At 40.7% G+C, this 13342-nt stretch overlaps 1 protein-coding gene and 2 pseudogenes across 2 annotated transcripts in view; 2 read left to right on the top strand and 1 right to left on the bottom strand.

Moving 5' to 3' along the window:
- The window catches only part of LOC117083930, a 41337-nt pseudogene extending 28516 nt beyond the window's left edge, over positions 1–12821 (top strand). The window contains exon 4 of the transcript XR_004437259.1: positions 11562–12821. The product of XR_004437259.1 is annotated as a ribonuclease H2 subunit C-like (transcript). The remainder of the gene's footprint in view (positions 1–11561) is intronic.
- Positions 5896–5993, top strand: LOC117084241 (annotated as a pseudogene).
- On the bottom strand, positions 7996–9352 carry SRY (sex determining region Y). The gene has a single exon (XM_033212289.1). It carries the CDS (start codon positions 8727–8729, stop codon positions 8121–8123), a length of 609 nt encoding a protein of 202 aa, XP_033068180.1. The 5' UTR covers positions 8730–9352; the 3' UTR covers positions 7996–8120.
- Positions 12822–13342: the final 521 nt, after the last annotated feature.

Genomic DNA, 13342 nt, shown 5'->3' with positions numbered 1-13342 from the left:
GCCCGGCTAATTTTTTTTTGTATTTTTAGTAGAGACAGGGTTTCACCGTGTTAGCCAGGATGGTCTCGATCTCCTGACCTCGTGATCCGCCAGCCTCAGCCTCCCAAAGTGCTGGGATTACAGGCGTGAGCCACTGCGCCCAGCCGAAGTATTTTCAATACAAGACTAGTTGGATCTATAGATGCAGAAATTCTGGTTATAGAGCACAAACTGTGTATAGATAGCTCCTACCAAAACAGACGGATGGCAAAGAAAAAAAAAAGAAAAGAAAAAGAAAATGGAGGAGAGAGACTATAAGGCGACTGAAAGAAGAGGGATATGATCATTCCATTTACTGAAAAGAAAAATTCCAACAGGGAATTGCACAATTGACCAGCTGATGTGTGTAAGAAATGCTCAGGGTCACACATATTCATTGAAAGTCAATTTAAGCCACTGTTTAAATTTAAATCAATTTAAACAATTGGGCTTTTCTTTTGTAAAAAAAAAAAAAAAAAAAAAAAAGGGTCAATTAGGCTAGGCAAGGTGGCTCACGCATGTAATCTCAGCACTTTGGGAGGCTGAGGTGGGTGGATCACAAGGTCAGGAGTTTGAGACCAGAGTGGCCAATATAGTGAAACCCTGTCTCTACCAAAAATACGAAAGTTAGCTGGGTGTGGTGGCAGGTGCTTGTAGTCCCAGCTGCTCAGGAGGCTGAGGCAGGAGAATCGCTTGGACCCAGGAGGCGGAGGTTGCAGTGAGCTGAGATCGTGCCATTCATTGCACTCCAGCCTGGGCGACAGAACAAAACTCCATTTCAAAAAAAAAATAGGTCAATTAAAGGTGTGGCAATGGCAATTTGAGGCAGCCCAAGAGCTGACCAATTGCTGGTGGGATTATAACCCCGTCAAAGTCCTGAAGAGACCTTCAGGGACGTCCGAATATGAGCACATCTCCCTTCTGATTCTGCTTGCGGTGCACACACAGCAACAGCACAACCACGTGGGCATGAGGGAAAGCTGGGAAAGCTGGGAAAGCTGGTGGCACCATTGTTCATAAGAGAAGAAAGAACATGAAATGCTCACCAGTGACATCATCGTGGGACATGGGCGATGGTGCGCTGATATGAATGAAGTGGGTCTCTAGCACCAGTAGGAATACCTCTCAAAAATATCACAAGCAGTTTAAAAAGACAGAGGAAAGGTAACCAAAGGAAGACAACATTGATGTCCATTTTAACATGCACCAAAGAAAACTATAGCTTGATTATGAACGCACACACACACGCACTTGTCTGATAAAGTTTTTTTTTCTTTTAGAGGTGGGGTCTTGCTGTGTTGCCCAGGCTGGAGTGCAGTGACATGATCATGACTCACTGTAGCCTCGAACTCCTTGGCTCAAGTGATCCTCCCACCTCAGCCTCCCAAGCAGCTTGGATGATAAGCATGCATCGTCATACCCAGTTATTGCTTATTTATTTATATTTTTTGTAGAGATAAGTTCTCGCTATGTTGTGCAGTCTGGTCTCAAACTCCTGGCCTCAAGTGATCCTCATGCCTCAGCCTCCCAAAGTGCTGGGATTATAGGCATGAGACATTATGCCCAGCCTGTAGTTAAAGTGGTTTTTAAAAAATCACCTAGAGGCAGGGCGTGGTGGCTCATGCCTGTAATCCCAGCACTTTGGGAGGCCGAGGCGGGAGGATCACGAGGTCGGAGATCGAGACCATCCTGGCTAACATGGTGAAATCCCGTCACTACTAAAAATACAAAAATTAGCTGGGCATGGGCAGGCGCCTGTAGTCCCGGTACTCAGGAGGCTGAGGCAGCGAGAAAGGCATGAACCCGGGAGACAGAGGTTGCAGTGAGCCGAGATAATGCCACTGCACTCCAGCCTGGGTGACAGAGCGAGACTCCGTCTCAAAAAAAAAGAAGTATATTGGTTCAGTCTGGAAAGATGGAACAAGTTGAAGCAAAGGCAGGAAGACTGGAATCAGGGAGGGGGTTTCCAGGTCATGAACAGGTGAGAGACAAACAGTTGCCTTCTTTTGAGTTTCTGATTAGCCTTTCCAAAGGAGGCGATCAGATACGCAGTTGCCTCAGTGAGCAAGGGTGACTTTGAAAGAATGGGAGGCAGGTCGGCCCTAAGCAGTTCTCAGCTGGACTTTTCCCTTCAGCTTAGTGACTAGAGGGGCCCCAAGATTTATGTTCCTTTCACAGTGTGTGAGTGAGAGCACTTGGAAACTGAGAAGCGGGAGTGTGGCAGGCTAGGTCCCACTAACACAGGCCCCCACAACACCTGTTTCGGTATTGACTGACTGGTTAAATATTAAAAGCCAGCGCCCTTATACAATGGCTGGAATGCAACAAAAGCCCACCAAGAGTTTTTCCCAGGCCTTCCCTGGGCCTCAAAGGATGATAAAATAATGAAGGAATTCTTGACAGGACCCATATAGGATTACACAAGTTTTACTGGGGGTCTGCAGAAACTCCCCAGGCCTCCACAAACAAGCTTATTGGGGCTTTGAAGGAACTCCACAAACCTCTGTGACTTAGCAGGAGACAACATAAGGGTAATCACCCCAGCAGCTGAACCCACTTTGATGAAGTCAATTTACTGAGGCTCCAGAGGAAGGTCCTCAGGACTCACAACTTAGTTATAGATTAAAAAATTTAATCACTTATGTCGTTAGATAAAATGTGCACTTACACATAGACATATAGCTTAGAAGGTATATAAGTTCTGGAAAACTTTGTCATTTTGAGTGGGTCTGGTAATATTGTCTACATGACTTCTCCCTGTAACCACTTACAGAAATAAAAACCTTCTTCCTCCTCCGTTCATCTGTGTCCTATTATTGGGCCACAAAAAATGCAGCCTGACCCTCAATTTGCTCAGGAAAGACAAGGAGACTTGGGAACACTCCTTACATTTCAAAGAGAAGGCTCAAGGCCATTAAGAAAGACCTGTTGGGGTGCCATCCTTCCATTAAGCTTAGTTAGTTGTTAAAAAGATTTATAGGCCGGGCGCGGTGGCTCAAGCCTGTAATCCCAGCACTTTCGGAGGCCTAGGCGGGCGGATCACAAGGTCAGGGGATCGAGACCATCCTGGCTAACATGGTGAAACCCTGTCTCTACTAAAAAATACAAAAAACTAGCCGGGTGAGGTGGCGGGCGCCTGTAGTCCCAGCTACTCGGGAGGCTGAGGCAGGAGAATGGCGTGAACCCGGGAGGCGGAGCTTGCAGTGAGCTGAGATCTGGCCACTGCACTCCAGCTTGGGCGACAGAGCAAGACTCCGTCTCAAAACAAAACAAAAAAGATTTATATATACCTCAAAAAACAGAGGGGAAAACATTAGTTTTCTAAAGGTAGTGCTCTAATGAAAATAGGAGGAAGGATTACTTTCTTACTTGGCAACAAGGAAAATGCAAATTACATATATTTTAGATTTCAAAAATTTTCTGGACAAATATGAAGAACACTATTAAACTCTAACAAACAGCAATCCAGAACTCATTTTTGGTGGTGTTTTTGCTAAATGTATTTGTCGTTCTGTTAATTCCTACTGTAATCTACCAACTTTGTGATCTCAGTTGAAAAATCAGCAGAACTTTCTAGTCATTTGAAAACAACAAAGAGATTTTAAGAAACATCAGCATATTCAAATTTAGAAGACTGATTGTAACTTAGAAATTCTGAGGAAGAAAAGTAATGAAGGGTAACTTGTTCCAGCAGAAATCAGTATATTTTTATAACAACTTTAATTATTTTACTACATACCTTCATTCTGTGGTTAAAATTTAAGTCACTAATAATTCCAAATTTTGGTGAGCATGCATAGCAATGGAAAGCTCAGACATTGCTGTGGCAGTGTGAAACAGCACAAAACCCTAGAAAAATCTTGGAAAGGTACACGCAAAATTAACTGTACAGCTACCCCATGACTGAAAATTTCACTCATAGGTGTTGGCCCAGGTACACTGAAAACAGATGTCCACTTAGAGACTTGAGCTCAACTGTTGACAGCAGCTTTATTAATAAAAGCCTCAAGCTCAAAACAGCCCAGAGTTCACCAACAACGGTGTACATAAACTGAGGTAATTTCATGCAAATTTCAACCTGAAAGAAAGAAGCCAGACACTCTCCAGAATACAGCTCTGTTCATATAAAGCCTTGATCTCGGCCGGGAGCAGTGGCTCACGCCTGTAACCCAGGACTTTGGGAGGCTGAGGTGGGTGGATCATGAGATCAGGATATCGAGACCATCCTGGTTAACACGGTGAATCCCTGTCTCTACTAAAATACAAAAAAATTAGCTGGGCGTGGTGGCAGGCGCCTATAGTCCCAGCTATTTGGGAGGCTGAGGCAGGAGAATGGCGTGAACCTGGGAAGCGGAGCTTGCAGTGAGCTGAGATTGCACCACTGCACTCCAGCCTGGGTGACAGAGCAAGACTCTACCTCGAAAAAAAAAAAAATTGACCTCTTAATTGCATGGATAGAAATCATACAATTGACAGAGGAATTGCAAAAGGGCACAGCCAATATTAAGGGTTGAAGGAATTATGTAAATAGCTTGTCACCTATTTGGGGTGACAGTTACTCAGGCATATGCATTTGCCAAAGTTCATGCATCTATAAATAAAAATCTGTGCACAATATCTCATGAAGATTTTTTATTCTTGACATTATTACATAGTCCAATATGAAATAAAATATTAATTAAATTTCTTGAAATACTAGAATTCTGATAACTACCCTTTGTTTCTAATTTGTAGAAAAAAATCTGTATGGAACAGATTTGGAACAAATATGGAAAATTTATGTATTTCGCGGCAGTAAAATTGTGACATTTCACAGTATTAGGGAAAACATTACCTAGTTCAATGACTAATGGAAACAATATCTAATCAATCATGAATATCTACATTACTCTTTTACTAAGATATTTTTTAGATGGAGCAATTACTTTCAAGTTAATAATAGCAAATATTTAGTTAATCCTTTATTAATGCTGATGTCTGTTTTAAGTATTTATTTACTTTTTTTTTTGAGACTGAGTCTCTCTCTATTGCCCAGGCTGGAGTGCACTGGCATGATCTTGGCTCACTGCAAGCTCCACCTCCCAGGTTCACGCTATTCTCCTGCCTCAGCCTCCCAGTAGCTGGGACTACAGACGCCCACCACTAGGCCAGCTAATTTTTTGTATTTTTAGTAGAGATAGGGTTTCACCGTGTTAGCCAGGATGGTCTGGATGTCCTGACCTCGTGATCCTCCTGCTTTGGCCTCCCAAAGTGCTGGGATTACTGGTGTGAGCCACTGCACCCAGCCTGTTCTAAGTATTTCTTATATAGACTCACATTTAATGCTTGTGTACCTTAATTCACATTTCTTCATGAGTTGATTTTATTAATAATAGCATTTCACTAACAAAATTATTATAGAATTGAAAAAACTGAGACTCAGACAGGGAAAGTACATTGTTGAAGCTCAAGCCTGTAAGTGGCACTCCAGGTAGCCAAAGCTGAAGGGTTTACCTTCTAGAGCCCATGTTCTTTATTCAGTACCAAGCTCCCTCTTAATATATTTTAAGTGTCAACATTTTAAAATACAGCAAACATCCTTTGGCAGCCAAAGCACACTTGATACTTACAGTTAGAATTTGTTTATTCATGTTTGTTAATCATCACAAAAATACAAAAATGCTTCATTTCAGTAATTCCTAAATAACCATACATAAAGTATCAATTCCTCTCCTGGGAGTGTGCTTCACATAAATTCTTATAAATGTTCTCCATAGTACATGTATAAGAATGTATAAAAAAAAGCAATATTTGTAATAGCTGAAACCAGAAACTATCCATTCATTTGTCCAACAAAAATAGAATGAATTATGCACAGCATTTTTTTCTTAAAAATTCTTGTTTGCGCAGCACATATACTAAAATTAGAATGATATAGAGATCAGCACTGCTCATGTGCCAGGACGATATTCAAATATGAAGTATTTCATATTTTTGGGAGTAGAATGGTGGCTACCCTCTAGTAGGGTTAGGTGGAGAGATTAGTATTGTTATTCAAAAATTACAGTATTTCATCTAGATAGAAGCAATTAGTTGAGATCTATTGTAGAGCATGGTGAATATAGGTAACAAGAATGTACTGAATGCTTGAAAATTGCTAACAGAGTACAATTTAAATGTTCCTAGTGCAAAAAGAAAGGGAAGTATATGAAGTAGTAGATACATTGCTTGATTTAGTCATTCCACAATGTATACATGCATGAAGACATAATTTTTAATAATCTGAAAACTGCCAAAATTTGTTAAGCAAAAGAAGCTCTACATATATTTTATACTTATGTTTATGCACATTGTTAAAGAAAAAGAGTATTTGGTGATACTTGTTCAAACTTGGTAAGAAAGACTATTCAGGACCTTCAGCACAGCAATGAGGTCTTGCACTCGGGGAGAGATTGGCCTTAGCTCCAAATACATCTGGGCAGGTGGGGATTTATAGTCAAGGAACAGGGAGTAGGGTCAATGGATGGAGAATCACTAAGAGAAGACATCACAGATAAGGCAGATTCTTGCTGAAGACAGGCTAGGCTGATCAGATGTCACCTAGAGGGTAGTGGAGGATGAGGAACCTGATCAGATATCGAGGCTGATTAAGTGTTGAGGGTGATCAGATATGGGGTGGGGGTACAGACTTGCTAACCTGGCTTAGCAGATTTCTTTCCCAAAACTGTGTTTGGCAAGGAAGTGCACAGGCAAGCCTAGGAGAAGGTTCAGAAACCTGACTAAAGTTTGGTCAAGCAGAGAATGTGTGTCAGAAGTTCCAGAAAAGGAAAATTAATGTATGGTAATGAAGATCAGAATGGGTGTGATTTTTGGGAAAGTGAAAAGAGTGGTTTTAAATATTACAAAGTAGCTTTGAGTCAGTGTTTAAAACGTAACAGGCAATATACCGTTCTCATTTGGCATAAAGTTCAGATTAAGTAGTATTGTCTCTGGAATAAAGTAATTTATGAAGTTAACAGCTTTTTTTAAACCCTGAACTTTGAGAAACATGATATCCATCTCTAATATACACTCTTTCAGTGTCTGAGTTTTATTATTTAAGGTAGTGTGTCTGAAAAGTTTTGGAATATTGGAAAGTTGACTTTGATACATACCATTAATTTTAACTTTTGATTTATTTTTATTGTGGAAAATTTCTTTGTAATTTATGCTTCAAAATGTAGTTTACAGTTATTGCCAAACTTCTAGTTTTCTGTTTTAGCTTATCTGCAAATTTTATGAAGTCTTGGCATTAAATTTTTATTTAAATCCTATCAAATTAAACCAGTTGGGTCACCAGCCGCTGTCCTTCCATCTCCATAATCTGGGTAGTCAGTATTCTCAACATTCCATCTGTATTTTCCATTCCACAGGCTTAAAATCTAATAGGTCATGGAAACAAGTAGATTGCCATTTTAAGGCTTTTCAGAAGAAAGGCAAAACGATGAATTTCATAGAGATATAAAAATGACAAGGAGTTAAAGATTTTGTTTTAGCAGAGACATTTTATAACTAGTTGAAAGGAATGTCAAACGTTTGGATTTATGTGGAGTAAAGGAACTGAATTGCAAGTGGAGGCACAATTGGTGTTTCCACAGCGTGAAGGGGAGAGAAAGAAATAAGTTTGACCCTGCTTACATATCCATTCCTTAGTTACCTGCAATTTACAGAGACGTGCAAAGTAACTGAAAGACCAATGAATACATAGTCTAGAAAGGACTGCTTAACATGCTGCATATAGAAGTGTGATTTCTTTTTGTACAATTTTCAAATGTGTTTCTCATTAGAGTATTTAAAATAAACCGCAGTGTCTCTTTGTATCAAGTTAGTACTCTGCTAAACAGCCACAAACATAGGCGGGATCACTTCTGGATGTTTTATTTCTTTGCAAGTTAATCGTGTTGACACAACTTGTCTTGAAATTAAGTTTAAAATGAAATACCAGTAAAACCAAAATGAATAAGACCTTTATTAGTCAGAGAAAAGAAAACAATATTGAAACTAACATAAGAAAGTGAGGGCTGTAAGTTACCGTAAAAACGAGCATCTACATAGGTCTTTGTAGCCAGTGTTACCCGATTGTCCTACATCTTTGTCGAGTGGCTATAGCGGTCCCGTTGCTGCGGTGAGCTGGCTGTGTTGATGGGCGGTAAGTGGCCTAGCTGCATTCTTGAGTGTGTGGCTTTGGTACAGTTATCCCTGTACAATCTGTTGTCCAGTTCCATTTCTCTGCAGAGTACCGAAGAAGGATCTGCTGGAAGCAAACTGCAACTGTTTTGCAGCATCTTCGCCTTCCGACGAGGTCGATACTTATAATTCGGGTATTTCTCTCTATGCATGGCCTGCAGTTTCTGTGCCTCCTGGAAGAATGGCCATTTATCGGCTTCGGTAAGCGTTTTCCACTGGTATCCCAGCTGCTTGCTGATCTCTGAGTTTCGCATTTTGGGATTCTCTAGAGCCATCTTGCGCCTCTGATCGCGAGACCACACAATGAATGCGTTCATGGGTCGCTTCACTCTATCCTGGACGCTGCCTTTACTGTTTTCTCCTGCTTCACACCGATACTTAGAGCTACAGCTTTCAGTGCAAATGAAGGAAGAGCTTCTCCGGAGAGCAGGAACATTCTGTTGCGCAGCTGGACTGTAATCATCAGTGTTAAATACGCTTAACATAGCAGAAGCATATGATTGCATTGTCAAAAACAAGGAGGGTGCGACAAAACTGAAAGGTGTCAGATTTGGAAACTTAATTAACTATCCAAAACTTACTTCTACCAGATTCTTTGTTACCTTAACTTTTGTAATGAAACTTTCATTTCTCCGCCCCCAACACCCCTCTCAACTCCGCCCAACCAGCTAACCCCCTAGTGCCCTGACAATGTATTCATTCTCAAGCAAAACACGGTAATTCAGTAACATTGACTACTTGCCCTGCTGATCGGCCGCCCTGAAGGCTCTACTACTCTCCTGAAAAATGCAAATTTGACTTAATCACCAATTTTTTCACTGACCTTTTACGCCAGTTGAGAGAACAGAAAAAGCTATATGAATTGTTTATCATTATCAATATATGTGCATGTTACCTTTAAAAAACAAAGCTTAATGAGAACCTAATTGTGTTAACCACATACATACATAACTGCATATTGAATTTATAGTAATCATTATCGCTTTTTCTTCACTTCTATTTAAAGAGTAAATGTGTATAGAATTTCTATACACATTTTTCGCAGGCATTAAGTATCAGAATATTAACATATACTTACAAGTTTTTGTTTTGTTTTTAGATGGAGTTTCGCTCTGTCGCCTAGGCTGGAGTGCAGTGGCCTGATCTTGGCTCACTGCAAGCTCCGCCTCCCATGTTCTCGCCATTCTCCTGCCTCAGCCTCCAGAGTGGCTGGGACCACAGGCGCCCGCCACCACGCTAAGCTAATGCTTTTTGTTGTTGTTGTTGTTTGTTTGTTTTTTTGAGACAGAGTCTTGCTCTGTCGCCCAGGCTGGAGCGCAGTGGCCGGATCTCAGCTCACTGCAAGCTCCGCCCCCCGGGTTCACGTCATTCTCCTGCCTCAGCCTCCCGAGTAGCTGGGACTACAGGCGCCCGCCACCTCACCCGGCTAGTTTTTTGTATTTTTAGTAGAGACGGGATTTCACCATGTTAGCCAGGATGGTCTCGATCTCCTGACCTCGTGATCCGCCCGTCTCGGCCTCCCAAAGTGCTGGGATTACAGGCTTGAGCCACCGCGCCTGGCCGTGTTTTGTATTTTTAGTGGCAACAGGGTTTCACGTGTTGGCCAGGATGGTCTCGATTTCCCCACCTCGTGTTCTGCCCACCTCGGCACCCCCAAAGTGCTGGGATTACCAGCGTGAGCCTCTGCGCCTGGCCACAAGTATTTCATGTCCAACTTCTAGGATGGCTAACATTTGACTTTTAAAAAAGAAATTGTTTCATTTTGAGATTCTCCAGAGGCACAAGATGGCTCTAGAGAATCCCAAAATGCTAAGAACTCAAAACAGTTTTAAGATACACTAAAAAGAGGACACAATTCTTTTCTTTGCAGATTGTATAGTGGAATACTTTTGAAGGCATTTTCTTCACTATCACCCAATTACCAATTTAAAAAACAATATTTTACAAGTCTAAATTAAATTTCTATTCACAACTAATAAATTACAGTCATCAGTTTATCATATTTACATTTTAGTTCAACCTCCTTCAAAATTTAAAGGTCACAATTTACCAAACTAAATAAGTGAATAACTCTCCTCAATAAATCTTAAAGTCTGATGAGAAATGACAAGATTTCTTTGATGAAATAAAATGGGAGGAAAGTCTCCCCACTCATCATTATATTTTAATGCCATATTTGCAAAATGGGAGTAACAACTACAGGTTGCATAGTACACAGAACCTATTAATAAAAATAAACTCTCAGCAAGACTGAGTGATGCCAAAATTCCTAAGATAATAAAATTAAAATCTTGTAAAATATGAAAAGAGTTCATATAACCAAATGTGGTTGGTTTGTTCAGTAAATGTTATAATGAAATAATATCAGAAACTTAAAAAAATTAACTATATTCCTTCAAAAGATAATGTGAAAACTGTAATTTGTATCCTAGTCATCTAATACAGTTTAGCATTTAAGATACAAACTTTAGTATTCATTATACAAAGTGGAAATATAGTTGTTTGACTCAAGTTAAAACGTGTATCTTAATAGCAAATAAAATGGTTAAATTGCAGTCACACACACAAACAGATTTTCTACAATTGGAAATCACTTAAAAGATGAGAAAAAACATACCCATTCAAAATCTGATGTGAAAATAGCAAAAACTGACACAAGGCACCACATGAGTGAATCTTGAAAACGTTACACTGTGTGAAAAAGTCAGATGCAAGAGGCCAGATACAGAATGATCCCACGTATATGAAATGTTCAGGTAAAGCAAATAAATAGAGACCAAAACCAGATTAATGGTTGCTAAGGACTGGATGAAAGAGGTTGTGGAGAGTTACTGCTGGTGGATGCATGGTTTCTTTTGAGGAATGATAAAATGTGCTCTGGAACTAGAGAGAGATGATGCCTGCACAACATCGTGAACCAAAGAGTCACAGAAACTGAAGTACAAATAAGGAGTTTGTTGGCAGTCTTAGGATTGGAAATCGAGAAACAGATTCCAGAAGCATCTGACATTGTATCGTGACCGGCTATTTTGAGAGACAGTTTTTAAAGGGAACAAGAGAAAGTTGGTACTCATTAGGTTGCTTAAACAACCTGTTATCTTAATTGGTAGTGAAGGGTTATCTTAAGAGTTCATGGATTTCTATGCAACAGTCCTTGTATCAGGGGTTTGGGGGAAAAGTCAGTTTTCACCATAAAATCTTTTACTAAGTGGCAGCAATTTTTGTCTGCAGAATCTGTAAGTACATTTTGCAGTCAGGCAGTTGCAAGATGGGTTTCAAAAACAAAATGTTATTGCTATGGTTAACTCTTGTTTCCTTCGTTCCCCGGTACTACTAAGTCGTCCACTTTAAGAGGGATAAAGTCGTGTCGCATAGGAGCGAGGATGGAGAGCGGCGACGAGGCGGCTATCAAGAGGTACCGCGTCTACTTGCGCCCAGTCACACAGCAGGACGCCGCCCCCGCCCCATTGCACCTGATACCCTGCGAGGTCGCGGGGGACTGCCCTCCACTGTGCGGCGCTTCTTCTCGCCAGTCATACGCCAGGGCCCCGAGGGACTCTAAGTGTTGTTTCGGGGCTGCAGTCTATGGGGCGAGGAGGTGGCGGTGCCGCCCAGCCTTGCAGGATCCGTGATGGTGACTGAAGAGGAGGAGGTGTCGTTGGGTAAGCCAGACCCCTGGCGGGGTTCCGGGAATGACTACCAAGAAAAGGAGCCCCTAGAGCGGGGCTTCCACCGCTTCAGCTGAACCGCTACCAGCTTCAGCCGCTTCACCTTGTGGGGCATGGAGGCCATCCCTGGCCCGGATGCCAAAGTGCCTGGGGCCTTAACTTGGCCAAGCCTCGCGGCAAGGATTCACGCACAGGTGCCCAAGGACACAGAACCAGGGCTTGAAATTCAAAGCCTCAAACTCTTCACAGCAGTAAATCAGCTCTTCACTTTGGAGCCACTGGATCCATCACCCCAATAAAGGAGCTCTTCGCAGCACACACTTACACACAAAACATAAAGTGGTGAATTTTTATTCTTATATACGTATGTCAAACCATCTATATATTTTTAGAAGGCAAAAAAGACCTCCCAGATGCTTATATCACATGACGTGGTGTGTGAGGAGACTCACTAGGTGGGGGGCAGTCAACTAAATTTAAATAAAGACACAAACTTATTATTTTTCTGTCTACAGTGCCTAGGATAGTGTGTGACATGTAGTAGGTTCTCAATATGTGTCTCTGATACTTTAATTAATGAAATGTGTAAAAATATCTCAGGGTTCAGAAAAAGAAACTCAATCACTTAAAAAAAAATGGAAAAAAAGCATTGGTTCTGTGAAGTAACAATCCTTCCATGCAAAAATAACAGTGCAGAGGGAGATTGAGAGCATTTAATTTACATGTATAATATAATATCAACACATTTTAATCTCTCAACCAGGCTAATAATTCACTCACTGTCTCTACGGAACTGCATTAACAGTTCTTCCAATATTGGGCCTTTGTATCAGCGGCTAATCATATGCTTCCCTGAGCACCTGAGTGATCCCAGTTTCTGGAACACTATTCCCTTCTCCCAAATTCAGTAAATAAAAAGTTAAAGTGTTATATTGTTTTATATGACTGTGACCTTTAAAATTCATTGATGACTATTTTTCAACAGTTGTTAAATATTTTTACATCAGTCAGGACCACAAGCTATTATCTTAAGTGGTAGGAAGTTAGCTGGTCCTGTCAATGTTAAATCCAAACTGGCTTAACCAAGAGCAAAAGTTGCCAAACTAAGGGGTTTTTTTTTTTTAATCTTAAGGCGTGGTAAGAAAAATGTTCAAAAGACATTAGATTCAAATAATTTCACACAGATCCTGGTTCATTTTTACATCAGAATAAAAATAGATGAAAACTGAAGAATAGTAACTTAGATTGGTCCAATGCAATTAATTGCATTTGAGGTACATTAAGGTATCTTATGCTCATTAAATACCCTTTGTAGCCCTAATTTAATTTCTATGGTGTATGCAAACACAGGTTAACACTGCATACAGAATAAATGCACAAATTTTTTTATTAATTCATTTTTCTCCTCACAAGATGTGCTTCGGTATTTCTTCAAATTCAGGGATGACTGC

Source organism: Trachypithecus francoisi, unplaced genomic scaffold (genome assembly GCF_009764315.1).
Source record: "Trachypithecus francoisi isolate TF-2019V2 unplaced genomic scaffold, Tfra_2.0 Contig00031, whole genome shotgun sequence".
In the NCBI taxonomy this organism is placed as follows: Eukaryota; Metazoa; Chordata; class Mammalia; order Primates; family Cercopithecidae; genus Trachypithecus; species Trachypithecus francoisi.
Note: the sequence above shows the minus strand (reverse complement) of the source record. Positions and strands in the feature narration are given on the sequence as shown.